Genomic DNA, 11,451 nt, shown 5'->3' with positions numbered 1-11,451 from the left:
TTCTGTACATATTTTTTTTTTGAGGTGGGGGTGCTTAAACTGCTTTATCAGAGCGAGGACCTTACTTTTTTTTTTTAAACCTTAGTAAAGATTTAAAAAAAAGAAAACCAATACCTTCCCATACATGGTTGTTAAAAACACATATGCCATTTTTTTAAATAAAATAAAAAAAAATACTGTTTTGTGAGATATATATATATATATATATATATATATATATATATATATATATATATATATATATATATAAAACATTATTTTTTTTAGTATGAATATATACACTATATGAATACAATACAGTGTATATATTCATACTGTGTATATATAGACAAAGATAAAACGAGGAAGAGATTGACTTGAGCAATCATATATTCAGCAAACAACAATGACTATATATTAGAAGGCATTAATAGGGCTCTATAGTAGGTGTTCAAGTGGTGGTTCTTGAGGAATACGTCACTGGAGCAAGGAGGGAAATAAGAGGCATTGCCTTAATCCTAGGATAAAGTGTAAAAAGACAGACACATAAGTCATTATCTTTATTACCCCACGTCACAGGGCACACACATAGTTCAAGTATGCCTGAGGAACTAAAATGGAGCAACTGGGAAAAAAAAATGAAAACAATGTTGAATAAGAGAGATAAAATGCATTTAAAAATAAGTGAACTGGCATTGCATTTCACAAAAATTCATAGACGCTCAATGATTTTGGAACAATTCACTGTAAAGTGCTAACTGGTTTGAGCTGAGAAAAAAAAAAGCACATGTTCCCTTTGAAAGCTCTCACACACACACACACCCACACACACAAACACACGCGCGCACGCACGCTCACATACGCTACACATCATGGAGGTACAGTAATGACCAACCAGAAGACCATGGACCACATTTCATTGATTAGTCCTTTAATAAGAAAACTGCTTCCTTATGTTCCTTTGTTAATGCTAACAGTGAGCGTGTGGCCGTCACGTTGCTGGTTACACAAAACGCCGCTGCCGCTGTTGTAGCACGTCTCCCGCGACACAGCCGACATCTCCGCTCAAGTCCTTCGTGATGACGATGATGAGGATGATGATGATGGGGATGATGATGATGATGATGAGGGCGGTCTGGTGCGGCGTGGCAAAAGCAGAGGTCGATCCGGCTGATGCCCGCCATTTCCTATAGGTCCTGAGAATCCACTGGTTTCCTTGTTGTGCCATATGTTAGGAGGCACCCTTAAAAAGAAAAAGAAAAAAAAAATCCCACTAAAACAAAAGAACCAAAACGGGTGGGGGGCCAGGTCGGTAAACTGCCCCCGCCCCAACCGCCCGCCGCCGTCCGCCAAAGCCCGATCCTAAGCGTAAAAAGGTACAAACAAGGTGTGACTGCAAAATGGCTTTACTCCTCACAGTCTGCGGGGGGAGCTGGAGCCCCTGGGAGCTGAGGTGCGCTTGGTGGCGGTCTTGCGGCTGCTCTGTCGCGTCTGATTGGCGTTGGTGGCCGAAGGTTTCCGAGCGGTAGGCGGGAGCCTCCCTTTGGGGCCCCTCCGGGTGGCCCTCTGCCCCGCGCGGCCCCTTGCGGCCCCCGCTCGTCACTTGCGCGAGTGCAGCGTGTCCTGGAACTTGGTGCTGGTGTAGCGCACGTGGAATCCTTTCTTGTTGATGGTGTCGTCCGAGCGGAACTTGATCACGATGGAGTCGCCGGCAGAGTAGATCTCCTCGGGAGGCTGGGGGAGACAAGGGGTGGCAAAAACAGTGAGTTGGGAGCGCGCCTCCTCAATTTGCGGCTAAAACCGAAAATGTCACTGTTGGGCTGAAGCCGATTTACAAGCAATATTTAATTAATGTCATAACATTTTTCCAAAGATATGCTCAATACCTTTGCAAATTATTAACTCATTTAAAGTGTGTGGGGGGAATGGGAAAAAAAATGTCTGAAAAGTGAATTGAAGGATTTCAAAATAAAAGAATGGAGACTGACAGATAACTAACAAACTACATTGGACTTTGTGTTTATAAATAAAGTGAAACAAATTAACGATAAAAATATTTCTTTGACTTCATTTTTATCAATTAATATCATACATGAGACTTACCAATTTATTTTCATAATTTATTTTATTTCATTATGCATTTATTTTGGTCGTACTAGCCAAACGAATTAAGGGGGGTCAAAAAGTCATTTGGTAACTGTGGAGTACATTATTACTATACCTAGTGAGTTTTTTTAAATCCTTCACTCAACAAATATCCCACATATTAAAATAAGAAAGCTAAGACTAATTCTAAAACCCAATTAAAATGAAACATACAAAAAAACAACAACAACACAAAAACCTGAAAAGGCCAAGGAAAACAACTTTTTAGGAAATTAAGTGAAAAAGCTCAGCAGAAACAGTTGGAATTGTATTTTTGGGAGCTTGCGGCCGAATATCCAGCATCTGTTTGTCTGTCATCGCCCTTTCTCAGAGGAGTCTGTCCCGCCTGGTGAAACTTGGACAGTACCATTGGGGAATGGCCAGATAATTAAACCTTGGAACTAGTGTAATTCAAACCTGATGGAGAGGCAATAGCACTACGTAATATACTGACACTATATTAGCATTAATGCATGAACTGGCTTTGTTGTCAAACATGATGTGATGCTTTGTGCACTTCAAAATCTTGATTCTGGATCGATGATATAAGACTCCACATTCTTCTAGCTTTACTTTTATTTACCGTTTCGTAGATGGTGTGCTAATTTGGCCCATCTACCGAGTATTGCAATATATGTTAGCATTTGCTTGAAGGTCCTGGTGTTTAAATAGCCTGTTTTTCTTCTGTTTCTTCTGAAGGACTTTTTTTTCTTAGGTTGAGTTGCAAAGTTTTGAAAGGAGTTATCTCGGTCTCATCTTTTAAGCATTGTTACGCTTACCCCGGAACCACAGTAACGACCCAATCGTGGAGATTTGGTGTCAGCCCCGTCAAAGAGCTCCATGTAGTCGTAGCCGCAGTCCGCCTCCTCCTCGATCTCGAAGGTCTGGAAGATGAGCTCCACGCCGTAGCCTTTCTCGGCCGAGATCACCCACTGGCAGTCGGAGGCTCCGGGGTAGTTGTTGTCGCCAAACTGGGCGTGGGAGAACAGGTCTTTGGTCTTGACCTCAGCCTTCAGCCGACCGCCGCACTCTGTGCGTAGAAAAGTCAAGTAAAGAGCTCAACTTTTCTGTATGCAAAGAGATTATTTTGTGATAAAGTCTCTAGCCCAGGCAAGTAGCACTTTGACTTACAAGTGCCCCAACTTGCAAGTATTTCAAATGAAAGTTCAGATACTTTTCCAGTCGGATGGTGGGAGGAAATCAGGCCCCCATCAGTTTCTTCACAGTGAATGTACCGAGATATATTGATTAAGCAATTAAAGCAATCAATTGTATTTCAAATTGATTGTGCTGTGTACACAATAGCCTTAAAAAAACAAACAAACAAAAAAATCATCCATCTCTAATCCGTATATGTGACAGTACCTGCGGTGTGAGATGCCTCAAAGCCCTTCTTCTGCACAGAGTTGTCAGAGAAAAAGCGGATGAAGAGTCGATTGCCGCTGGATACGATGGGCTGCGGCTTCTTTGTGCCGCAGAAGCGACCGAGGGATTGAGCTTTGCCGTCTTTCCCGTCGTAGATTTCGATGTGGTCGTAAGCGCACTCCAGATGAGCCTCCATGTCAATCTCATTGAAAGCCTACGACAGAGAAAGAATGATGACGTTACATTCACATCCGGTGCTTCTTATGAGACGGTGACAGGCCACTTCATTAAGTACATGTACAGTGCAACCTACATATACAATACAGTGCCGCCTTGATATGTGACTTACATGTTTTTAGTGATGCAAGTAATAATGCTGACGTGCATATATTCTTTATCCTCCATACAAGACTGTAATCACAGCATCCTACTGAGCTAATTTACAGTATTAGAAGGCTCCCGGTGGCTAACCAGGGGGGCAGACCAGAAAGAGCGGGACAATGATTTGAATTGAGTTATTCATTGTTTACATTGTATTTGATTATGTTATTACTTATAGTTTTTTTTTTTTTTAACTCCATTATGCTCTTTTTGCTTATTAAAAGCAAAAACACATACATTGTTTTTAGTGTGGAATCCGAAAACAAATTAGTAGCATTTCAATTCATTCGTAAAGAGGATTTGAGATGTGTTTTGAGTTACAAGCATGGTCACGGTAAGAGTTAAGCTCATATCTTAAGGCATCACTGTACCTGTGAATGTACTAAGCAACACTTGAGATGTCCTGGTCACAGGCCAATCTCAGTTCACAAATTGACATGAACAAAAATTCAACCATCCGCTCTCACATTTGCATCAATAAGTAATTTAGACTTCACGTAATAAAAAACAAATATTCTGAGGAAGTAAGTAACATAAGCAGAACGTGCAAACTCCACACACAAAGGAGTCTGGATTGGAACCTTCAACCTAGGAAGTGTGAAAAGCAATGTGTAACGTACGATTTTGATGCGGTGGCCAGGCGTGGTGGTGAGCGCCCAGGTGCACGCCTTCTTGCTCGGATATTTATCCGGCCAGTTGGGACTGGTGATGGTGCCGCTCACACTGGTCACTGTGTGATCGCAGCCGGCTGCAGAGAAAACACAAGTGAGTGTATGACGATGTCATCATCATGCGACGAAAAGGCATTTCGGGCCGGTTACCTTCTTTGCAGTCGTGCTTGTTCTCGTGCAGCACAAATCCGCTCCTGCACTGGCAACTGTAGCTTCCGAAGGTGTTGACGCATTCGTGCTGACAGCCGCCGTTCTCCTTGGAGCACTCGTCTTTGTCTGAGGACGCGCACGAGCGACAGTCACGTCAATGACAGAGATTTTGATCACAGGTGTCAGAATAAAAGCTCACTGACCAATGAGTGAACATATGAGTGTAAAGGACAAGAAGTGTAAAAAACAACCAGCCAGCATAAAAAGTCATCGTACTTACTATCATTTTATTTATAGATTTACAGTATGTATATATTATATTATATTATATTATATTATATTATATTATATTATATTATATTATATTATATTATATTATATTATATTATATTATATTATTATACTGTAAGTTTTAAAAAAATCTGAATAAATGTGGTAACTGTGTATGTACTGCACATGCATGTACGTGTGAAAATTATATTGAATATGAAATTTGGTGTTGATTGTTGGAAGCGTGTTTGCAAACTGTTGTTTTTATGGATTCTCTGGGATAGCGTTGTCCCCACACTCCCACCCCACCCCACCCACTGACACAAACAGACACGTGCATGCACACTGATAAAAGTCTGCTCCGCCACTGCTGCTCCACAAACAACATGTTGTATGCAATAAAGGTTGTTTTAAAAATAGATAAAGTTGGGTTGAGAATTACTACTTCATCCTGTACTACAAAGAATACCATACTATTTATGTTGCAGTAAAAAAAAGCTGTTGTATGGAACAGCAAATGAAATATTTCATTTTAACGTCATTAAATCTGTATGTTTTTGAGGCTTCTTCTGAACTACATCATGCGAAAGCCAATTAGTTTGATACATTATTCTGTAATAACAAATGAATTCCGTAGTAGATTCTTACGTTATAACTCTATCAACTCTACTTGCGCGTGACTTGTGAAGAAATCTAATTTGAGCGAGAGGAACTCACCTGAGAAGAACTGTGCTTTAAAGCCCTTTTTGGACACCGTGTTGTCGGACTTGAACTCAATGCGCATGTTGTTGTACTGAGAGGTGATGGCTTCGGGTTTCTCGGCGCCACAGAACTTTCCGTGTAGCCTGGAATCCGCAGAGAGGCCGCTGCGCACTTCCACGTAGTCATACTTGCAAACCTGAGCATAGATACGAAGGCCGATAAAGCGGCTGCAACATCCTTGGCGGTGACAATAGGGATTTGTGGAGGGGGGGCGACAGCAATGCGCACGGTGACAAAAGGAAAACAGAACAAACCCACCCAGCGCCGATACATAAGAACCCCAGTGCTCACGTCATTGCCCTCAGTCTCAAAGACGTCAAAGAGCAGAGTGATGCGGTACTGCGTGGGGGCCACCAGTTGCCAGATGCAGTTCTTGTTGGGGGGGTACTCTCTGGGCCAACCGGGGCTGGTGATGGAGCCGTTCAGCTTGGTGATGAAGCCTCCGCAGGCAGCTGCGCAACACAGAAAGTCCAAGAATGCTCAGGATGAATTATGTAACCTAGCAATCTGCTACAACAACAACTGCTACGCCCTAACTTGGCTATTCGTGGTTGAGAGGAATGTTCAGAAGTCAATTTCAAGGTAAACATGGAAAAGAGGCTTATATCAATTCTTTATTTGCATGAACTTTCAAAGGATCCACACACTGTCAAGCTCCGTGATCTGACGTCTTCATCAAATGCTTGTTTACGCGGGACTACTTGTGTCAAGACCAGTGTGTTCTCCAGGGTGAAACGTGGCTTTGGCAGCATTGAAAAGGTGAAAATGCAATAGTTCCGACCTAAGAAAACACCGTCCAACATACCCTCGCAGCTGCGCTTGTCAGCGGCCAGCTCATAGCCTGGGTCACAGGCACACTTGTAGCTGCCCAGCGTGTTGACACAGCGTTGCTCACAGCGACCGTTGTCCGGCTTGGAGCACTCGTCCATCTCTGAAACACAAAGATACGTTCGGCCCCTTTCAGCTGGGCCCCCTGCTTCCATGGGGCCGTACAAGACATCCTCCAAACAAGGAGGTTCACACAGAACCCAATGGCTCAATAACATATGGTGACCACCGAGCTTAAACGCCCCAAATGACGTACAATGGCACCTCGACTTGACTTTTTTTTTCCGACTGAAAGGAAGCGAAATCCTATGATTCTGTTCCAACCCTCCCACCCAGAATAAAACACCAAAATCTTTTGTGTTTTTCTCAGAACAATTGTATATCAAAAGAAATCACAATTTAAAAAAAGATATCATTATCAAAGAAACGGGGAAAAAAAAAAACAGTTTTAGGAAGTGTAATTACTGTTCATAGTATTTGTGTGCACTCTGACAACAGTTGGGTCAAAAAAAAAAAAAAAAAAAAAAAGGACCAACACAATGTTTGGGTCAATTTGACCCTTCTAGGTGACATTATATAAAAGAAATTGATTTTTAAGGTTGTTTTGAACAAAATGACATATTTGTGGGGCTGTTTGTAGAAAAAAAACGGACCTAAATATTGTGTCAGTTCTTTTGTGACCAGAATTGAGTTGTTTTTAACCCAACTGTTTTTAGAATGTAGGATGTGTGCCTTTAAGCAGCATGATCTGGTGAGTGAAGCCAAAAGTTGGAGTTGGTTAGTTTTCTTGCAAGTACCATCATGGGTTGTGGCTTCAGATTACAAAATTTTACACTATGTAAACTCTAAAATCAGTTTGGTCAAATATAACCAAATTATGAGCCAAGTTGTCTTGGACAAAAGGAAGCTTTTTTTGGGACCTAAATATTGGATCGGCCTTTTGGGACCCATAATTGAATTATTTTTTTCATCATTTAACACATAATTGGGTGAGAATGTCAATCATTAAAGGACACATAAAAAAAAAAAAGTCTTGAGGAACATTCCCCGAAATAGAACGTAAACTAGGTTTCACTCAATAAGTGACGCAGTCTCGATAGTTCGATATCATCCACTGAAACAGTAGAAAATAGCTAGGTGGTGTGAGATTCTGTTCATTAACTCATTCAGTGCCATGGATGAGAATTCTCATCTTTTAAAATAGTAATACATCATAAAATTCTGGTCAAATACGTTTTTATGGAGAAGAGCTGACACCCTTAACTAATGTTTACCTAATATAAGCCAATTGAGCACTGTAGTGATAACTGTGACCACTGAATGGCAGTGTTTCCACACTTACAACACAGCTGTTACCTACATGCAAGTGTAACTGAAGAATGGAAGTCAATCTTTTGATGGCAGCACCCATATTTACAGAGGCATAGCACACATTCTGTTGGCCTTGAAAGGTGAGTGAAAACGCTAAATATACCGGCCCTCTAGAGGTTTCCTTTTTCAATAATGCTTGGTATTGAAAGAGTTAAAGCTTATTATGATAACAATCTCCAACTTTCAATATTTCCAATGGGAGGGAGGGGACTTTGAGCTTTGAGGTTCCAGTGAGATTTAGAGTGGTAATGCCAAACACATTACTTCTCCCTCCGGCGTTCACAACCTTTAAACTCTGACCTTTGAAGAAGTTGGCCGCAAATCCGGCCTTGTTGACGGAGCCATCTGAAACAAATTTCATCCACAGCTGGTTGGAGCTGGTTTTGATGTCATCTGGTTTGTCGTAGCCACAGAAGCGGCCCAGCAGGGGGCTGTTCTCCGAGTTTCCGTCACGCACCTCCAGGTAGTCGTATGCGCAACTGTCATGTCTCTCAATCTGCGTGACAGAAGGTTTGTTTTTGGGCCGGTGAGCTTCGGGCCAAATTTTGGAGGAGGCATGCTTTTAAGATTTGCCAGGGCGGGGCCTTACTTCAAAGGACTGGAAGGTAAGGCCTACGTGGTAGCCCTGAGCTACAGTAACCTTCCACACACATCCTTTGTTGGGTCGATAGTCGTCCGGGTAGTTGGGGGACTGGATCTGGCCGCTGTCCTTCTTCACCTCCCCACCACAGATGGCTGCACATGACAGGAAGAAAAGAATACAAATTCAATTCATAGTCAAATGATTATCGTGTGCCTTAAGAAAATAAAACGTGTGCGCACTGATCGGATTTTCGCAATGTGGATTAGCTGACATGCACATACACACTCAGTGACTAACACGCGCACACACAGACACACACACACGCGCGCTTCTGCACGGCCTGGAAACAATAGAGCCGATTCTGAGGGCTGGCCAAAATCTGATTAATGCAGCATAAAGTGGCTGACACATCAGCAGTGAGGGTGCCAAAAAAGGAGGATATTACTGCAGCTTGGAGACGGATGTGCGAGTTCACTCAGCTGAGCGACATCGCCGACGCTGAGGAGTAGAGGTCGGGAACCGGCTTGCTCGCTTACCCTCATAAACGGCAGAAAAACCTTTCCCCACCCAGTTGCTGCTGCTGCGGAACTCGATCCACAGCCGGCTGTCGGTGGAAATGATTGGCTCGGGGAGTTTGTCGCCGCAAAATCGACCTGAAGGAGAAGGGAAACACACACATACACACACAAAAAAAAACAAGATTTTAAATTGTAATGTAAACGTTATTCACTGTGCAGTATTTTGGCCTCCTTTATTTCAAAGATGTTTCTCCTATTTTGGTTGGTATTTTAATTGTGAAAATCTAGAATTTTTGACAAGTGTGAAGTTTTTTGGCATCAAACCCGCTCAAAAATTGTGAATTTTGAAAAATGTGAGTGTTTGAGTCTTGGAAATGTCAACTTTTTGGTTAGTGGTTAGTATGTCCACCTCACAGTACAGAGGTCATACATTCGCGTCTGGCTCTGGCTTTGCTGTGTGGAGTTTGCATGTTCTCCCCGTGCCTACATAGGTTTTCATCGGGTTTCCTCCCACGTTCCAAAAAATATGCACAGTATTTTAGACACTCTTAATTGACCTTAGGTCTGTTTGTATGTGTGAATGGTTGTTATTCTTTGTGTGCCCAGTCATTGGCTAGCATCAGTAGGGATAAAGTGAGTAGTTTAAAGTTAGAAGGATTTGAATAGATCACGAAAAGGTCACATTTATAGCAGAAAAAAAAAAAATCCTTTTGAACATTTTTGAGGTGTTTTAATGGTGAAAATGTTGAATTTTTGGTATGTGTGGATTTTTTGAAGTTTTAGACTTTCACTTACATAGCTACCTTGGGTTCTCAAATCACTTTACACTAACAAGTCATTTACGTACTAATGACATAGCATCAGGAGCAGTCAGGGGTTCAGTGTCTTGCTCAAGGACACTTTGACATGGTCTGGATGGTCAGGGGATCAAACCCACAGCCTCTCAGCTGGGGGACGACCACTTTACTCCCGAGCCATGCTGCCCACGCTGTTTGGGATTTCCAAAGGGAATGATGTGAATGTGTAATGTTGAATTTTTGCTTGAAAAACTTGAAATTTTAATAAAACTGAACATTTTTGGAATTTAAAAAAGAGAGCAACCACACTGAATGTTTGGAACATGTTGAAATTGGAGTTATGTATATCAGAAAAATTAAGGGGAAGTAGTAACTCATCATAAAAGTGTGAGGAATTAAACATGGGTTACACAGGGTGTGGAATAATGTGAGAAAAACTAGTGAGGCCACATAGAACACATCATTGCTATAAAACACTATTTTTGACTTGACCCCTTTTTGTATCATTACATTATGAGTGTAAATCAACATATTCGTTTAGGTAAGACTATGATCATGCGGTGCTATCACATTGCATACTTGTTTCCTTTGCCTCACTCACTTGTTTTCCCTATTTTTTTCTTTTTCTCAACCCATCGGGTCGAAACAAATCAAAACCATTCCAGGGCTGTTTTTCCATCGCGTGAGTTGCCAAAGTGTATCCTCTTGTGGGACATATTGTTCACCGTATACGTATGAATCGTGCTCCTAAAAATTCCATATGGAAAGTGCTTTCAGGGGGTATTTGGTTGTGATGGGATGCCAAATGAATAACGTCAGACTTAGTTGGACGAGAGTCATGTCAAAACATTATATTATCAACAAATGTGTCTCATGAAAGGAATAATGCTTTGAATTCATTGAGCAGTTGAAATGAACAAAAATGACCTTTGAGGGGAGCCTTTCTCCAGTATCCGTCCCTGATTTCCACATGGTCATACCAGCAGAGATGACTCCTGTATAGATCCATGGAGGTGAAGTTCAGAATGATCTTTAAAAATCAAGAGAGGGTTGATTATTGACACTAAACGGGACAAAGGCCGAACAGCGAAACGACCTTGGAAGAGAAACGGCAACACAACATGTACAGAGGGCGGTGTTTTTTTTTTTTTTTTTTTTTTTCTGAAGGTCACATGGCCAATTTGGCCTCTACCCTCCTCTCACCTTTTCTCCTGGTGTGACGGATATTCTCCAGATGCAGTGCATGTAGGCCGAGTATCCGTTGGGGAAACCTGGAGAGGAAAAATTCCCACTGCTATCCTGTAGACTGTCCCCACATCCTGTCCACAGAGGCAAACACACAAGGACCCACAAGTTAAGGCTTGAGCTGTTACCATGTTTTATATATATATATATATATATATATATATATATATATATATATATATATAAAACACTATTTTTTTTTTAAGGATTTCAGTTTCATCTATTCATTATAATGATTTTTCAATTTTAGTTCTATTTATTGACTTGGTTTTTGTGAACTATGATAACCTTAGTCCCGATGAGCTTACAAATGAATCTGATAATATGCAGCGCTCTCTCTACGCATCCTCTGAAAATAAACCTGGCTCTCTATAAATAACCCATCT

The 11,451-nt window shown here is 41.5% G+C and overlaps 1 protein-coding gene across 2 annotated transcripts in view; it reads right to left on the bottom strand.

Moving 5' to 3' along the window:
- Positions 1–524: 524 nt before the first annotated feature.
- The window catches only part of bmp1a (bone morphogenetic protein 1a), a 39,389-nt gene continuing 28,462 nt past the window's right edge, over positions 525–11,451 (bottom strand). Inside the window, exons 8-21 of one of the 2 annotated variants that reach the window (XR_015865163.1) lie at positions 11,024–11,139; positions 10,748–10,850; positions 9,042–9,158; positions 8,512–8,657; positions 8,223–8,418; positions 6,529–6,654; positions 6,015–6,175; positions 5,679–5,859; positions 4,692–4,817; positions 4,491–4,618; positions 3,490–3,703; positions 2,904–3,154; positions 1,397–1,713; positions 525–1,222 (exon numbers count right to left, since the gene is read on the bottom strand). Coding sequence is in view for 1 of the 2 variants with exons in the window: in XM_088411201.1 (XP_088267327.1) it covers positions 1,579–1,713; positions 2,904–3,154; positions 3,490–3,703; positions 4,491–4,618; positions 4,692–4,817; positions 5,679–5,859; positions 6,015–6,175; positions 6,529–6,654; positions 8,223–8,418; positions 8,512–8,657; positions 9,042–9,158; positions 10,748–10,850; positions 11,024–11,139 (2,000 nt within the window). In the remaining variant the exon portion in view is untranslated. Of the gene's footprint in view, positions 1,714–2,903; positions 3,155–3,489; positions 3,704–4,490; positions 4,619–4,691; positions 4,818–5,678; positions 5,860–6,014; positions 6,176–6,528; positions 6,655–8,222; positions 8,419–8,511; positions 8,658–9,041; positions 9,159–10,747; positions 10,851–11,023; positions 11,140–11,451 lie in introns of both variants that reach the window. The other variant, XM_088411201.1, reaches the window with a different exon arrangement.

The sequence above is a fragment of the Hippichthys cyanospilos genome, chromosome 1 (assembly GCF_059441005.1).
Source record: "Hippichthys cyanospilos isolate Australia breed blue-spotted pipefish chromosome 1, RoL_Hcya_1.0, whole genome shotgun sequence".
NCBI lineage: Eukaryota > Metazoa > Chordata > Actinopteri > Syngnathiformes > Syngnathidae > Hippichthys > Hippichthys cyanospilos.
Note: the sequence above shows the minus strand (reverse complement) of the source record. Positions and strands in the feature narration are given on the sequence as shown.